Source organism: Mercenaria mercenaria, chromosome 17 (genome assembly GCF_021730395.1).
Source record: "Mercenaria mercenaria strain notata chromosome 17, MADL_Memer_1, whole genome shotgun sequence".
In the NCBI taxonomy this organism is placed as follows: Eukaryota; Metazoa; Mollusca; class Bivalvia; order Venerida; family Veneridae; genus Mercenaria; species Mercenaria mercenaria.
The window spans coordinates 44,795,924-44,813,130 of record NC_069377.1 but is presented as its reverse complement, the minus strand read 5'-3'; the positions used below and the strand labels follow the sequence as shown (position 1 = coordinate 44,813,130).

At 36.3% G+C, this 17,207-nt stretch overlaps 1 protein-coding gene across 3 annotated transcripts in view; it reads right to left on the bottom strand.

Moving 5' to 3' along the window:
• The window catches only part of LOC123536206 (ATP-dependent RNA helicase DDX55-like), a 40,255-nt gene that overhangs the window by 10,598 nt on the left and 12,450 nt on the right, over window positions 1-17,207 (bottom strand). For all 3 annotated transcript variants that reach the window (XM_053528049.1, XM_053528050.1, XM_045319180.2), the window contains exons 5-7: window positions 13,116-13,270; window positions 9,644-9,884; window positions 8,650-8,896 (exon numbers count right to left, since the gene is read on the bottom strand). In XM_053528049.1, the coding sequence (XP_053384024.1) occupies window positions 8,650-8,896; window positions 9,644-9,884; window positions 13,116-13,270 (643 nt within the window). The remainder of the gene's footprint in view (window positions 1-8,649; window positions 8,897-9,643; window positions 9,885-13,115; window positions 13,271-17,207) is intronic.

The following is a 17,207-nucleotide window of genomic DNA, read 5'->3' as shown; positions in this document are numbered from 1 at the left end:
TGACCTATGTACCATCAAGATAAACATTCAGACCAACTTTCATATAGATCCTATGAAAAATATGACCTCTAGAGAGGTCACAAGGTTTTTTCATTATTTGACCTACTGACCTACTTTTTGTAGACACGTTACCCAGTTTCAAACTTAACCTAGATATCATCAAGATGAACATTCTGACCAATTTTTATGAAGATCCATTCAAAAGTATGGTCTCTAGAGAGGTCACAAGGTTTTTCTATTTTTAGACCTACTGACCTAGTTTTTGACCGCACGTGACCCAGTTTTGAACTTGATCTAGATATCATCCAGGTGAACATTCAGACAAACTTTCATACAGATCCCTTGAAAAATATAGCCTTCAGAGAGGTCACAAGGTTTCTATTATTTGACCTACTGACCTAGTTTTTGACGGCATGTGACCCAGTTTCAAACTTGACCTAGATATCATCAAGGCGAACATTCTGACCAATTTTCATGAAGATCTTGTGAAATATATGGGTTCTAGAGAGGTCACAAGGTTTTTCTATTTTTAGACCTACTGACCTAGTTTTTGACCGCACGTGACCAAGTTTCGAACTTGACCTAGATATCATCAAGGTGAACATTCTGACCAATTTTCATAAAGACCCCATGAAAAATGTGACCTCTAGAGTGGTCACAAGCAAAAGCACGGACGGACGGATGCACGCACGCACGGACAATGGACGACGGACGCTGCGCGATCACAAAAGCTCACCTTGTCACTTTGTGACAGGTGAGCTAAAAATTAAGTTGACTCCGGTAGTTTCATAAGCACTAATATGAATCCTGGGAATTTATGTGACAATAGCTTGTTTGTTTGTTTCTTTTTGAGTTTTTATTGCCTTTCTAATTACTCGAGGTAAAATCGATGTTCCTAAAACTTGGAACATTTTTTCTATAAATTTTTTTGTTTTGAAATTAAGTCTTGGGACAGTAAAACAAGAGCTGTCCATAAGACAGCGCACTCCACTAATCGGCGATTTGACAGTAAAATGAATATATGCCTCAATAAGAGATCTCTAGTTTAAAAGGAAGATATACCAAGGGGCATAATTCTGTCAAGAACACAAATTAGAGTTATTGGGTTTGTTACCACACATGGAGATGATGATGGAAAAGATATAATTATTTTGAGTTTCAAGTCATAATCTTATATAGTACCAAAGTTATGACCGGAAAACGAAATTTGTCAAAAAATTTAAGTACGAAAGGGGCATAATTTGGTCAAAAGTATAAATCAGAGTTAATGGAATTGTTACCACACATGCAGATGATGATGATAAAAATACCTTTTAAGTTTCAAGTCTTTATCTTATATTGTACTAAAGTTATATCCAGAAAGCAAAGATTGCCAAAACCTTTAACTATGAAAGGGGCATAATTCTGTCAAAAATACAATAATTAGAGTTATGGGGATTGTAACCACACATGCAGATGATGATTATAAAGAAATATTTTTAATTTCAAGTCATTATCTTTTAAAGTACCAACATATGTCTATAATGAAGCTTTTGAAAAAATTTAACATGAAAATAATTTCAAGTGTAACAACTTTGTGACCTTGACCTTGGGTATGATGGGCACAGCCCCTGCACATACTTTGTTTGATGAAGATCAATCCAGAGGTTAGAAGTTGTTTAAATGTACAGTCTAACCTGCCTTAACGGAAACCTTGATTCGGCGGTCACCTGACATGTACATTTGATGTGCAATGATGACATCTGATTAAATGAAGTGTGTTTATTTATTTAAATTACTTTGAGATGTTGTAATGTTTGATCATTATATCTAACTGCCAATTAAACACAATAGAAAATAAAAGCAACTTACACTTGTTTTTCGCTGTGGAACCGGTAGTTATTGCTCGTAACTTTATTAATAATTGTTGATATTTAAAAACGACAAAATGACATGAGCTTCTCAATCTAAACTGATAACCAAAAAAACATTGTTACAATCAAATAGGTTACCTTGCCTAAATGATTTGTGTACCAATGATTTGTAAATGACTTCAATTATGAGCTAGATAATTTCAGGGATCAGGCTAATCACTAAATGTTTCAAACTAACAATCTTTAATTAATAATACTTAGTTTAAACTCCTATAGGCTGGAGACTCTATACCTGACTGGTATTTTTGTTGAAGTTCCCGTCAGACAATGTCTTTGAATCAACAACATACGAGTCCTATCGCATGCATAGATGCTCAGCATATAATGGGCCCATATTAACAAAAAGGTTTGTTTGTTTTGGGTTTAATGCCTTTTTCAACAGTATTTCAGTCACGTGACGGCGGGCAGTTAACCTAACCAGTGTTCCTGGATTCTGTACCAGTACAAACCTGTTCTCCACAAGTAACTGCCAACTTCCCCACGTGTCAGAGGTGGAGGACTAATGATTTCAGTCATGGAGAACATACGCCCCGCCTGAGGATCGAACTCACGACCCGGCGATCCATAGACCAACGCTCTACCTACTGAGCTAAGCGGGCGGGCTTATCAAAATGTATCATGCAAGTTATTTATAGTAAAAACAAAGGAAATTAAATTAGAAAAAAAAAATCTCTATAATGTAAGTCCACACAAAACTCATAACCAGTTAGAGTTAGGTTACGGCCTGTAATAAATAAGTTACAATATAAACTATTTATAGTAAAAACAAAGGGATATAATTCTAAAAACAAAGGTGCCTCATGGTGGTAAACATTTGTGTCAAGTTACATCAAGATCTCTCCATGCATGAAGAAGAAATGCTTCAGACAAAGTCCTTCCTGGATTTGACATTTGACCTCTAAGTGTGACCTTGACCTTAGACCTAGGGTCTTTGTTCTTGCGCACAACAATCCGTCTCATGGTAGTGAACATTTATGCCAAGTTACATTAAAATCTCTCCATGCATAAAGAAGAAATGCTGCAGACAAAGTCATCCTTGTATCTGACCTTTGGCCTCTAAGTGTGACCTTGACCTTAGACATAGGGACCAGGTTCTCGCGCAAGACACTCCATCTCATGGTGGGGAACATTTGTGCCAAGTAATATTAAAACCCCAAATGACTGTTGAGTTACAGACTGGGCAGGAAAAAAGCCCTTTTGGCCTTCAAAGTGTGACCTTGACCTTGCAGCTAAGGTCATGTGTTTTGCGCTTGACACACTGTCTCATCCAGGGGAATATTTGTGCCATAATATTAAAATCATGTTTTGCATGACAAAGTTATATGCCAGACAGGCAAAAAGTCCATTGATGTTTGATCTCCAAATGTGACCTTGACCTTTAAGCTAAAGTACTGGGTGTTGCGCATCATAACATGTCGTCTCATCATGGGGAACATTTATGCCATGTAATTTTAAAATCCCTTGATGGATGAGAGTTCTAGACTGAACAGGCAAAAAATCCTACTGACATTTGACCTCCAATTGTGACCTTGACCTTTGAGCTAGTGGTCCAGGTTTTGCACATTACACGTCGTCTCATCATTGGGAACATTTGTGCTAAGTAATATTAAAATACCTTCATGGATGGCAGAGTTATGGACCAGACAGGAAAAAACCCTGTTGACCTTTGACCTCCAATTGTGACCTTGACATTAAAGGTAGGGGTCTGGGTTTTGTGCATGACATGTCGACACATCATGGGGAACATTTGTGCCAAGTAATATTAAAATCCTGTTTCGCATGACAAAGTTATACACCAGACAGGAAATAAGTCCCACTGACCTTTGATCTCCAAGTGTGACATTGACCTTTAAGCTAGGTTTCTGGGTGTTGTGCATAATAAGTCGTCTCATCACGGGGAACATTTATGCCAAGTAATATTAAAATCCCTTGATGGATGACAGAGATCTGGACCAGACAGGAAAAAAACCTTATTGATCTTCGACCTCCAATTGTGACCTTGACCTGTGAGCTAGGGGTCCGGGTTTTGCGCATGATATGTCGTCTCATCATGGGGAACATTTGTGTCAAGTAATATTAAAATAGCTTCATGGATGGCAGAGTTATGGACTGGACAGGAAAAAAGCCCTGTTGACCTTTGACCTCCAACTGTGACCTTGACCTTCGAGCCAGGGGTCCGGGATTTCCGCATGACACATCATCTCATCATGGGGAACATTTGTGCCAAGTGCAATAAAATCCCTCACTAAATGACAAAGTTATGGACCAGACACGAAACAGATCCTGTTCATGCCATGTTAACATTTGACTGCCAAGTGTGACCTTGACCTTTGAGCTAGGAATCTGAAAGTTGAACATGACACATCGTCTTATTATGAGGTACATCTGTGCCAAGTTATATTAAAATCCCTTCATGGATGGCAGAGTTATGGACCGGACAGGCAAAAAGCCCTGTTGACCTTTGACCTCCAATTGTGACCTTGACCTTTAAGCTAGGGGTCCGATTTTGCACAAATGACATGTCGTCTCATCATGGGAAACATTTATGCCATGTAATATTAAAATCCTTTCATGGACTGGACACAAATTTGCAGATGGACAGAAGGACGCATGGAATAACAGAATGACGGACAGATGGAAAAGCGCATTCCTATAGGCCCCGAAACTGGTCAACCAGTAGGGGACTAATAACCATGCCAAAAAACTTTAATCTTAGAGTGATGCAGATAGCAATACCATTTCTGACACTGTGAGGGAGGGTACAAAGGACCTTAATATATTGAAACAATAAGAAGCTATGTGCGTGTGGAATATTTTCTCAAAGTCATTAGTCCGGTTGAATTATTATATGATGCATATAATGAATTTGGATTTTTAGATTATAAAACATGGTCATTCAAAGAATGGTCTAGCTATTCTACTTACCCTGGCATCGGCGTCACACCTTGGTTAAAGTTTTGAATGCAAGTAAATATGGCTATCATTTAAAGGCATATAGCTTTGGAACTTTTATTTTCTTTTTCTAGGTCAGTTACCAACCTCATTAGGTCAAGTCTCATAATTCTGACATGTATTTTGGCTAAATTATGCCTCTTTTGGACTTAAAACATCCTGGTTAAAGTTTTACATGCAAGTTATTATCTCCAAAACTAATGCAGATATTGAATTGAAACTTCACAAGTGTCTTCAAATTATAAAATTGGGTGATACCATCAAGTCTGATAACTCTGAAAAGCATTTTGGCCAAATTATGCCCCCTTGGCCCTTTTGGACTTAGAAAACCCTGGTTAAAGTTTTGCATGCAAGTACATATAGCTACTATCTTAAGGCATATAGCTTTGAAACTTATTTTTTCATTTTCTGGGTCAATTACCAACCTCATTGGGTCAAGTCCCATAATTTTTGGCCAAACTACAGCTGCTTTTGCAAAAAGCACATGTCTTCCATAACTGCCTAATCATCTGAACCATGCATCAATGACTTGAGTGCAGATACTGGCATCAACCATGCACCAATGACTTAAAGTGCGATTAATGGCAGTGATTTTTAGCGATTTTTGGTAATTCAAGGGCCATTAATTCCAAAGTGTATGGGCTGATTCGGCTAGTTATTGAACTTGGCCAAGGACTTATAGGCAAACACATTTTGTTCAAGTCTGGTGAAGATCAGATGAGAGATGTTCCACTTAGAGTGCAGACAAGATTTGTAACAGACTGACACACACAGACAGGAGTAAATCAATGTCTCCCACCACAGTGGTGGGACACAGAAATATGCCCCCTTTTGGTCTCCAAAACTAATGCAGATATTGAACTGAAACTTCACATTTGTCTTCGTGGTTATAATCTAGGTGATAGCATCAAGTCCCATAACTCTGACATGCAGTTTGGCCAAAAGTATGCCCCCTTTTGGACTTCCTGGTTAAAGTTTTACGTGGAAGTACATATAGCTATTACCTACAGGCATAAAGCTTTGAAACTTTTTTCTTTTTCTAGGTCATAACTCTTGACTTAGTTTTTGGCCAAATTATGTCCCCTTTATGGTTAAACTTTTGAATGCTAGTTATTGTATCCAAAACTAATGCAGATATTGAACTGAAACATGTGTCTTCAATGTTATAAAACTAGGTGATAGCATCAAGTCCCATAACTCTGACATGCATTATGGCCAAATTATGTCCCTTTTTGGACTGAGAAAATCTTGGTTTAAGTTTTGCATGCAAGTTACTATCTCCAAAACTAATGCAGATACTGGATTGAAACTCAATAGATATTTTAACATTTAGGGTAATATTCCTGCTTCTGGGACAACAATTCGAATAGTCGAGTACTGGCAGTCTTACGGACAGCTCTTGTTTAATTGTGATTCTGATCATTCTCTCTCTTATGTATATATGTAGATGAAATAGGTAGATAAACAATATTTCATGTCACAGGCATGGCACCGAATACTGTAGGTCAACATGATAACATGATGTCAACACGTAACCTTGCCTTAAAAAGTGTTAAAAGTACAGGAGGTGACATGTCCCCACTAACTCAAGAGTGCATAAACATTTTAGTGAGTTATTTTCCACACCTATTAATTGAATCAGAGCATGAGAATTAAGTGTAACATGGTTCTGTTATATCATTTTGATTCTGAAGCGTCTTTTACATAAAACAGATCAAATTAAACAGATTAAATTTCATAGCACTCTTTCTCAGTGTCTGTATGGACCGCAAATAATGTGTCTATGTGATGTCAAAACTGGAATGTTCTATGAGCATGATATTTCATATTACAATTAATATTATTTCTGTATTTCCGACGATATGTTTTTTAAGTTCTGAAACTCAATTGTGCCCAGCATGATAAGGGTTAATCCAATTGAGCTGAGTAAAATATGTTGTCATACCAAAAAGTGTGTTACTGATCTGACAAAAAGGAGCATTTGAGTCGTGCCATGAGAAAACCAACATAGTGGGTTTGCGACCAGCATGGATCCAGACCAGCCTGCGCATCCGCGCAGTCTGGTCAGGATCCATGCTGTTTGCTAACAGTTTCTCCAATTCCAATAGGCTTTAAAAGCGAACAGCATGGAGCCTGACCAGACTGCGCGGATGCGCAGGCTGGTCTGGATCCATGCTGGTCGCAAACCCACTATGTTGGTTTTCTCATGGCACGGCTCATTTATCCACTGATTGCCCTGGGTGACAAACAATATGATGTATAAATAGTCAAACTCATGAAAACAGTAAGGACTTAACATATGTTTTAAAGCTGATGTAAAAGTTTAAAACTTAAACTGGGAAAATCAATTTACAAGGACAAATATAACAGTTGAGAAAATTGTTCACAGAACTGATACTCTCATGTCATTTGAATAAGATGCCTTTAATCTTAACCCTTATCATGCTGGACATGACTGATTTTGCATCTGTGGCCAGTGTAGATCATGATCAGCCTGCACATCCATGCAGTCTGATCATGATCTGCACTGTTTGCCATTCAGCCAGTACCTTTTTTGGTATGCACCCCTTTTAACAGTTAATGGTACTGTCCAAATTGAAAGTTGGAAGAGTTTATCATAGAAATTTAACAGGGTAAGTAGTGTTATTTCTAGAGCTCAAAAAGGGCAGTGTGCTGTCAAAAAGGGGAAGGGGGCTGCCAAAAAAAAAAGAGCACGATGCTGTTTTTAACAGGAAAGTTACCATAGTTGGGTTACCAGATGTTTATATTATAGTTATGTATTCATAACATTTATAATTATTATATTAATATATTATCTTCCAAAAACCAGTAACAGAGTTAACAAATGGGTTTTACATTACTTTGTACTTCTGGTCATAAGATTCAAGCATTTTTTTCTTAAAAATGTTACCGAGGATGTCAACTTCAAGTGGAGGCCTTTATATGTATATAAATTTAATAGCTTGAAACCATGCAACATGATACAACATAATGAAAAGGTCTGTTTCAGGTCACATTGTAAACTAAAATCAAAATTCGTTTTATATTATTTAGGTCTTTTGTCAATATTTCATTGGCAAAAAAGTGCTACAAAACTGAAAAATATATCCAAAATGAACTATCCGGATACTGGTACACTTTCGGAATGTTGTCTAAAGTGTTTTTACTTGGTTTACTTGATGCATTAGGGTAAACCAGTGATAGTTTCTTAAATTTTGATGTTATTTATCATGAAAAAATACGCTGATTGTCAGCTTTTTTGAAGGAATTTATGAAAAATTGCTACGACATCGGGTGTAATTAGACACGTGAACAGACATTCTAAACTTTTTGCTTTTAAAATTCATCAAATTTGTGCATTTTCCAGTTGAAATTACGGAAGGATCAGACTGCATTGCTATACAATTGTTCTTATATTAAACAATGGTCTAACTTAAGGCTTGCATGAAGAAATCGTACAGGGCACTTTTCACGTGCTTGGTAATCAGCTGGCCGCTTACGGACAATTCATTAACTGGCGCCATTTTGACAATACAAAGGATCAGTACTCTTTATTAATTTTAACACTTCAATGATTCTCATCGACTGTGTGTACGCGCCATAACTTAATTTGCTGATCAAAAAAATGGCGAGGCAAGTCTACAGGATAAAGGGCGGGACTTAGCAGAAGATCAAAGGCAGGAAGGCGCATTTTAAGGGCAATGTGGCGGCAGTTAAAAAGGGCAGGACGGGGCGCCCCGCTGCGTCGCTCTAGAAATAACACTAGTAAGGGTTAATTACATACCTTGTTATTCTTTAACTTTTTCACCATCCTAAAATCATCCTCTAAAGAATCTATGTCTTCTTCTGTCAATTCAACTTTTCTTTTTTCCTTTTTCTTTTCTTTGATCTCTTTTCTTTTCATTTTTCTTTCTCTTTGGTCCTTTTTCTGAGACCAAGCCTCAGATTTTGGAGGTCGAGTTAACCTTTTTCTTTTATTTTCAGTCTCTGTTTGCAATTTTATTTGTCTCTGTTTTTCTAACCCCTTGTCACTGAAACAAATAGAACCCGAGAAATTTTGTTTTTGTAGGGTTTAACATCACACCACCACAATTATGGGACATATGGCAACTTCTAGCTTTTGATGGTGGCGGGAACCCCAGCTGCCTCTAAGGGTATTATTTCAGACACAGCCGGATAGCTTAATAGAACCACCAACCTACTCTAAACCCACTGGATGGCTTATTCAAATGACAGAATTCTACATGTGAAGCTAGGTTTTTGAACCCACAGAAGATAAGCTTCCTTGCTTCCTTAAGTGACTCATTCACACATTTCAGGCAAAAATGTCTTCTCTTAAGAAGCGATAAAATGATGGTCCTGTGAATGTGACAAACTGGTGGTACACACTGACATATAAATTTTTAAAATATTCAGATTAACTCATCTAATATATTGTACAGAAGCATGTAAAACATTGTGATGCTTTTGTATAATTCAAAGCACCCACATACAGGACTCTAATCCCAGTGTTAGCACCTTTAGTTTGAAGATAGGGACTTGAGCCCAAACCGCTGGTAACAACTATCTACATTAATATAAGACAATATTCATGTGGGACGGCATGACAAGATTGTGTAAAAACCTTACGCAAGAAATGAAAGTGCCCATTACAAGTAACGGAATCACAGTTTTAACACTGACATAAACTACTCTGTCAAATATTTTCAACAAACAGATAAGAAGAGGATCTTTTATTTGCACTGATTACAGGATATGAAAAAATTAAACTAAATTACCTGTAAACTATATCATTAGTGTCTATTGGCACTGGGTAAAAATTGTCCATTTTTTCGCCTTTCAATTCTGGCATTTTTGGTGCCTTTATTAGCCCAAATCCATTTGCTAATCTTCCAAAGTCCATTTTTTTCATTTGAAATATCATGTAACACTCATGTTTAGCGTAAGATTGCACAAAACTAACAAATGCCCTCATTCCTTTCTCATATACTCCTCTATCGTTGACTGCCATGGTCTGAACTGAAACAAGATATAGTAATCAAACTCCATGTTTCTTTACAATCCTTCAAGCAGTTCAAGAGTTACAGAGCAGATGCGAAACACACTCATATGACTATTTATCCCTAAGTATGACCTTGACCTTGAAAAGAGCCATCCAGAACATGCCCTCTGCATGTCGTCTAAATGTTGTGAACAGTTGTGTCAAGTTTCTTTGAAATCCTTCAAGGGGGTCAAGAGTTACAGAGCGGACACACAACACACTCATAAGACCTTTGACCCTTGAGAGTGACCTTGACTTGAAGCGAGCCATCAAGAACATGCACTCTGCAAGTCATCTTGATGTGGTGAACATTTTTGTCAAGTTTCTTTGAAATCCTTAAAGGGGTTCAAGATTTACAGAGCGGACATGAAATTACTAACGGATGGACGGATATACGAACAGACACTGCGGGGTATAACATAATACGTTCCTTTGAGCATATAAAAATGTTCAAAGGCTATTCTAAATTAAGCTCTGGCAACCCTAAAAGCTATTCAACCAAAACATCTGAACAAATCTGAGAAAGATCACCCAAAGGATGTTACAGATCAAGTTTGTTGAAAAATCATCAGGCCATTAACTGAGTCATTTAATGGCTATTTCTAATTTCATGCTGGCAGCCTCTAAAAGGGGTCACAAAGAACCATTTGATGAACTGAGTCTATACAAAGATGCTACAACCAACTTGGATGAAGATCAAATAAGCTGATCATGAGATGAGGTCAATTAAATGGTTTTCTATTTTCTAACTCTGGCGGCCCCTACAAGTAGCCAAGCTGAACCAAATGAGCCATATAAAACATGAATATTACTTTGTTGTAAATTTAGTGATGTTTATATTGGATTCTGGAAGCTGAACCAAATGTTGATGTAAATGTTATTAAAACCCCTGTAAAACCTTGATCTACCATTTAAAAGTAAGGGCAGTTCTGCAAACTTGTCAAACCACGTAATTTGACTAAAACCAGATTCAGGCATAAATAATGGAACATTTTCTTTTTATTGGCTATTTTTCAATTTCTAAACAGCACTCAGATTTTGTTCTGTACACACATTCTACTGTGTTTATGCTCTGTCTATTTAAGTTAGAAAGGCATTTCTGAATGATTTTTTAAGTCATTAGTCTAATGTCATTAAACAACTGACTGGTTTAAACACTCCATTGCACACAAATTTGTACACTGAATTATTTATGAAAACTGTCAATTACCTATATAAAAGGCAACACTTTGCTAATTAAAGTTGTACCTGACTGGATATCATAAATGTTTTTAGTTATTAATAATGCATATTCAAATGACAAATTCAAAGCATACCCTGACCTGTTTATTTTTATCAATCATCCCAATTGATTTTCACCTGTCAAATTTAAATCTACTGAAAATAATTCCATATAAATTCGAAATGTATTATTGATATGTGGGTTGAAATGTATTAATGGCATGATTAATTTCTGTATACCAGGTCCAGGCACTATCGCCTGTTATTCTGAAAAGATATATTATGCGGCATAATGATATATCAAACATATAGAACTACCTTAAAGCTTCTTTCCACAGAAAAATTAGATTTTATTACAGAAAAAAAATGTTCTACTTGTATGTTGTCAATTAATTTTGCTTTCAATATTGAAGCAGTGGAAATTGTTAAAATAAGTTTCAGTTTCCCTTATCAAAGATAATCTGTTTTATAGAACTAACTGTTTCGGTGTCTTAAACCAACAATTGATATAAATGGTTTGTTTATTTGTTTATTTTGGGTTCAGAGCAATTTTTCAACAGTATTTCAGTTGTAACAGTTGGCAGTTAACCTAAACCACTTTTCCGGGATACTGTATCAGTACTGATAAGTTCTCTGCAACTTCCCAAAATGAACCAAAGATGAGGAAAAATTCTTTCAGACATAACGTCTTTTATCAATTGTCACAGAGAACATACACCTCACCCAGGATCGAACACAAGACCGCGCCATCCATAGATCTGCACTCTCAGTATTGAGCTACGAGGGCGGACACTGATATAAATGGACATCAAGGGACACTAAAACAATACCTTTCAGTTGTGTTGTAATGGTCTCCACTTTGTTTATAGAAACTGTTTGATTAATCTTTGTAAACTGAAAAAAATGGCTCCTTTTCCAAAAACCTATTTAATTTTATGAATATTTAGCAGCTTGACTATTCAAATTGTTGTCCCAGAAGTAGGAATATTAGTAATACCCTAAATTTTAAAATATCTATATATATTCAATCCAGTACCTGCATTAGTTTTGGAGATAGTAACTTGCATACAAAACTTTATACAGAAGTTTAAAGTTAAAAAGGAGACATAATCTTGCAAAATACATGTAAGAGGTATGGGACTTGATGCTATGGTCAAGTTTTATAAACCCAAACAAATGTGTGAAGTTTCAATTCACTATTTGCATTAGTTTTTGAGATAGTAACTTGCATGCAAAACTTTAACCAGGATTTTCTAAGTCCAACAGGGGGCATAATTTGGCCAAAATGCACGTCAGAGTTATGGGACTTGATGCTATCACCTAGTTTTATAATCCCAAAGACGCATGTGAAGTTTCAATTCAATATCTGCATTATTTTGAGATAGCAACTTGCACACAAAACTTTAACCAGGATTTTCTAAGTCAAAAAGGGGGCATAATTTGGCCAAAATGCATGTCAGAGTTATGGGACTTGATGCTATCACCTAGTTTTATAATCCCAAAGACACACTTGAAGTTTCAATTCAATATCTGCATTATTTTGAGATAGTAACTTGCACGCAAAACTTTAACCAGGATTTTCTAAGTCAAAAAGGGGGCATAATTTGGCCAAAATGCATGTCATAGTTATGGGACTTGATGCTATCACCTAGTTTTATAACCCTGAAGACACATTTTAAGTTTCAATTCAAAATCTGCATTAGGTTTGGAGATAGTAACTTGCATGTAAAACTTTAACCAGGATTCTTTAAAAGTACAAAAGGGGGCATAATCAAAATACATGTAAGAGTTATGGGACTTGATCCAGTGAGGTTGGTAATTTACCTAGAAAAGGAAGAACTAAGCATCAAAGCTATATGCCTTTAAATGATAGCCTTATTTACTGACATGCAAAACTTTAACCAAGGTGTGACGCCGATGCCAATGCTAGGGTGAGTAGAATAGCTAGACTCTTCTTCGAATAGCCAAGCTAAAAATGAAAACTATACCTTCTGGTAAGTAGTTATGGTCTGTTTCAAGTTTGTCCATTTTGTGTAGGGGAACTTTCTGATTAATCTCTATAAACTCTACAAAGCTCTCCTCTTCTGGAGTCAAAAACACTACAGCACTGCCAGCATTGCCAATACGTGCTGTCCTTCCGCATCTAAAAAGAGAAAAGTCTCCATTCAACTTCTGTGCAACATATTCTGGTAAATAAATAGCCACTAAGGTATGAACATGAAAAGCCTGTGGTTGAAACATCAGAGGTCAAGCCTGATAAAGATTAGCTTATCTTTAGCTTTAGCTTTCCTGTTTTCACCTCAAAGTCACCTCTGTCTCTCAGCTTTCCTGTTTTCTCTCAGCTTTCCTGATTTCATCCCCAAATCACCTCTGGGTAGTTTTTGAGGTAGGAATACTGTCGTGGGTCAAGACAGTAAGGTTTAATTATGTAAACTCACCTTTCTGTCACTAACAGTACCCTTGCCAACAATATCCATATTTTGTGAATAAAACAATCTGTTCCTAATTAACTGTCAACATTGCTCAACAGTGGGAACTTCATCAGTCACTTGTTATCAAAATAACAAGAACAATTTGACAAGAAAGAAAGACTGAAGAGTGCTGGATATCAACTTCATGCAGTGAAGAATGTGCAAGCAAGGAACCAGTTTTTGACCCACTGTCAGTTTAACCCTAAAGCACAAATACAGTGTTTTGCCACTATATATATACTTTCACCAGATTTACCACATGATTTTTTCATCTTTTCTTCACATTGTTAACAAGAGGGTCATGATGACCCTTAATTGCTCATCTGAGTAATATTGCCTACATGTCATCATTACTGTGAAATCATTACTATTCATGAGGGATTCATTTTCATGGATTTCATGGTTCAGACCAACCATGAAATTAAATCCAAACGAACAAATTGTGCCCAAGATAATGAAAATTGTACTGAATGTCGCCAAAAAAGGCACCATAGCTGTCCAATCTGGTCCGTAGTTGTGTGCATGCGGTAGTACTGACCTGCAGCTTTCGTGTAGTTTATGGAGGCTCCATCAACGATACACATAGGTAGACCATTTCATTCAGACATTTACCCGTGGTTTGTTTAAGATATGCTCTTCAAAGTAAAAGTACATAATAACAAGAGCTGTCGGATGACAGCGCGCTCGACTATTCGAAGAATTGATTGAAGAATGGTGTCAAAATATTTCCATAGATTTTCAGACAAAATAAAAAAATGGATTAAACAACAAGAGCACCGCCCTGCGGGTGCTGACGCTCATCTGATTTTTTTTGTGTAATAGAAATATTGTCCTACCCATGATTTTCTAAGTCTAAAAAGGGCCATCATTCTTGCAAAAAGCAGGATAGAGTTATGTTTCTTGATGTTCAGTGTCCACTTATGATGGTGAAAAACTGTTGCAAGTTTTAAAGCAATAGCTTTGATAGTTTATGAGAAAAGTTGACTTAAACATAATACTCAACCAAGAAAATGATTTTCTAAGTCCAAAAGGGGCAATAATTATTGCAAAAAGCAGGATGGAGTTATGTTGCTTGCTGTACAGGGTCAGCTTATGATGGTCAACAAGTGTTGCAAGTTTCAAAGCAATAGCTTTGATAGTTTAAGATAAAAGCTGACCTAGACATAAAACTTAACCAAGAAATCTGATATTTTCTAAGTCCAAAAGGGGCCATAAATCTTGCAAAAAGCAGGATGAAGTTATGTTTCTTGCTGTACAGGGTCAACTTATGATGGTGAACAAGTGTTGCAAGTTTTAAAGCAATAGCTTTGATAGTTTAGGATAAAAGCTGACCTAAACATAAAACTTAACCAAGAAAACTGATTTTCTAAGTCCAAAAGGGGCAATAAATCTTGCAAAAAGCAAGATGGAGTTATGTTTCTTGATGTACAGGGTCAGCTTATGATGGTGAACAAGTATTCCAAGTTTCAAAGCAATAGCTTTGATAGTTTAGGAGAAAAGTTGACCTAAACATAAAACTTAACCAAGAAATCTGATTTTTTAAGTACAAAAGGGGCCATAAATCTTGCAAAAAGCAAGATGGAGTTATGTTTCTTGCTATACAGGGTCAGCTTATGATGGTGAACAAGTATTCAAAGTTTCAAAGCAATAGCTTTGATAGTTTAGGAGAAAAGCTGACCTAAACATAAAACTTAACCAGGCAACGCCGACGCCGACAACCGCTCAAGTGATGACAATAACTCATCATTTTTTTTCAAAAAATCAGATGAGCTAAAAAATGTTCCTGTATTTGTGGATTTCGATGAGTCTTGCACTAAAGGGCAATGTGTGACCATGATGGCAAATATGTTAAGTTATATGTTAGGCAAAATATGGACCTGTATGAAAAATTTAACTAATTTCCAAGTCCAAAAAGGGTCATAATTCAGTCAAAATAGTTGACAGAGTTATGTACACTTGCCTACTCTTCGAATAGTTGAGTTAAAAATAGTACAATGTAGTTTGACGTAGCGTCACATGACAGACCGCACTATGGTGTCTGTTATTTACATTTATTTGACCGCGCTCTGAAATGTTTATACACTAGCCTTTATTTTTACTGACATGTAGTATGCTACTAGTACTTTTGGACTATTAAATATTGTAAATTAATTGCTAGATTTGTGTCCAATGCATTATTTCCCAATTTACATTACACATTTCTTGGAGTTTGCGAATCTGCAGGATCGGGTAAATCTAGGAGAGATGGAGAAAAGATTTTAACTTTGCCTGTTTTCAACCACTGAGTCAACGACATAAATGATTTAATACAGTTATATGTGTATAGTCAGGAAAACCAAACTAGAAATGAACATTGATAGCCTGACATATTATATATACCATAAATAAATTTGGCTTTAGTTGTAATAATTACCAAGCTGCAAACAAAATGCTTAATAGGCGCTATTTCAACTTAAGGTAGCATCATCACAGACAAAAGGCCGAATTTTTTCACATCTTTAAATTCATAAGACAGTGTTTTACGCATATTAAATTTCATCGAACAAGAAGTTGCACAGCAAATAATAAAATATAATTGACACTTAACACCTGTTAATTGAGAAAACGAGTAGGCCAATTACCATAGCAATGCATCTTTGGTTGTTTGATCGGACGGAAATCACGTTTTCTTACACGTGTCAACAAGCTAGCAGCACAGTTGCCGAATATTATACAGTATTTATTTTACCAAGAATTGAAATCCACTATTTTACAACCCCCTTTTTTTTGTTGACATGGAAACTGAAATCCACAAATTTACGACCCCACAAAATTGCCTTTTTTTCCCCCAGCAAACCACGAAATGTTATGCCCATGAATTTAAATGATTTCACAGTGACAAGAAAGTAGGTCAGGAGGTAAAATAAAGCATAAGTATTGAAATCTGTGAACATAGTCCAAATGACAAATTGGACCAGTGGTTTAACTTTTGATTGTATTTTCTTCAATTTTCAAAATTACTGCCTGTTACAGTAAACCTCGCTTATAAGGAACACCTTGGGACCTTAAAAAATTTTTCCTTATAACCAAGGTTCCTTATATCCGTATAGCGAACTAGTTCCTTGTAACCGAGGTTGGTATAACGAACACAATTTGTATAGCAAACACTATTTGACTGACGATTGAATAGGGCTATGTGTTCCAATTATCGCTATTAATGGTGAATTCAAAACTCCTAAGTACGCTGCGTGTTAAAAATCAAATTATTTGTGACATAATCAGAGTGGTTTGTCGCGTGTTGATTAGATTACGTAAACACAGAATACAACATGTACCTTAATCGACCATTCACCTATTGGAAAACGTAGATCTCTGATTGGCCAGGAGCAAAAATGTTTTCCATTAATATAATCCATTGTGTATTGAGCAAGCGCCCGCATGGCAAAAAATATGTGTCCCGGAGAATCGCGTTTGGGATTTTCTAGCGTCCTTTTTCAAAAAGTATGCATCCAGATATGCAGAATTAAGCGTGTTGTATTATTTGATTAGGTTGATTATAGGTTGATACTTATTGTGAGTCTCTACAAATGTAAGGATATAAACTAAACAGCACAAGTGTGTTATCTACGA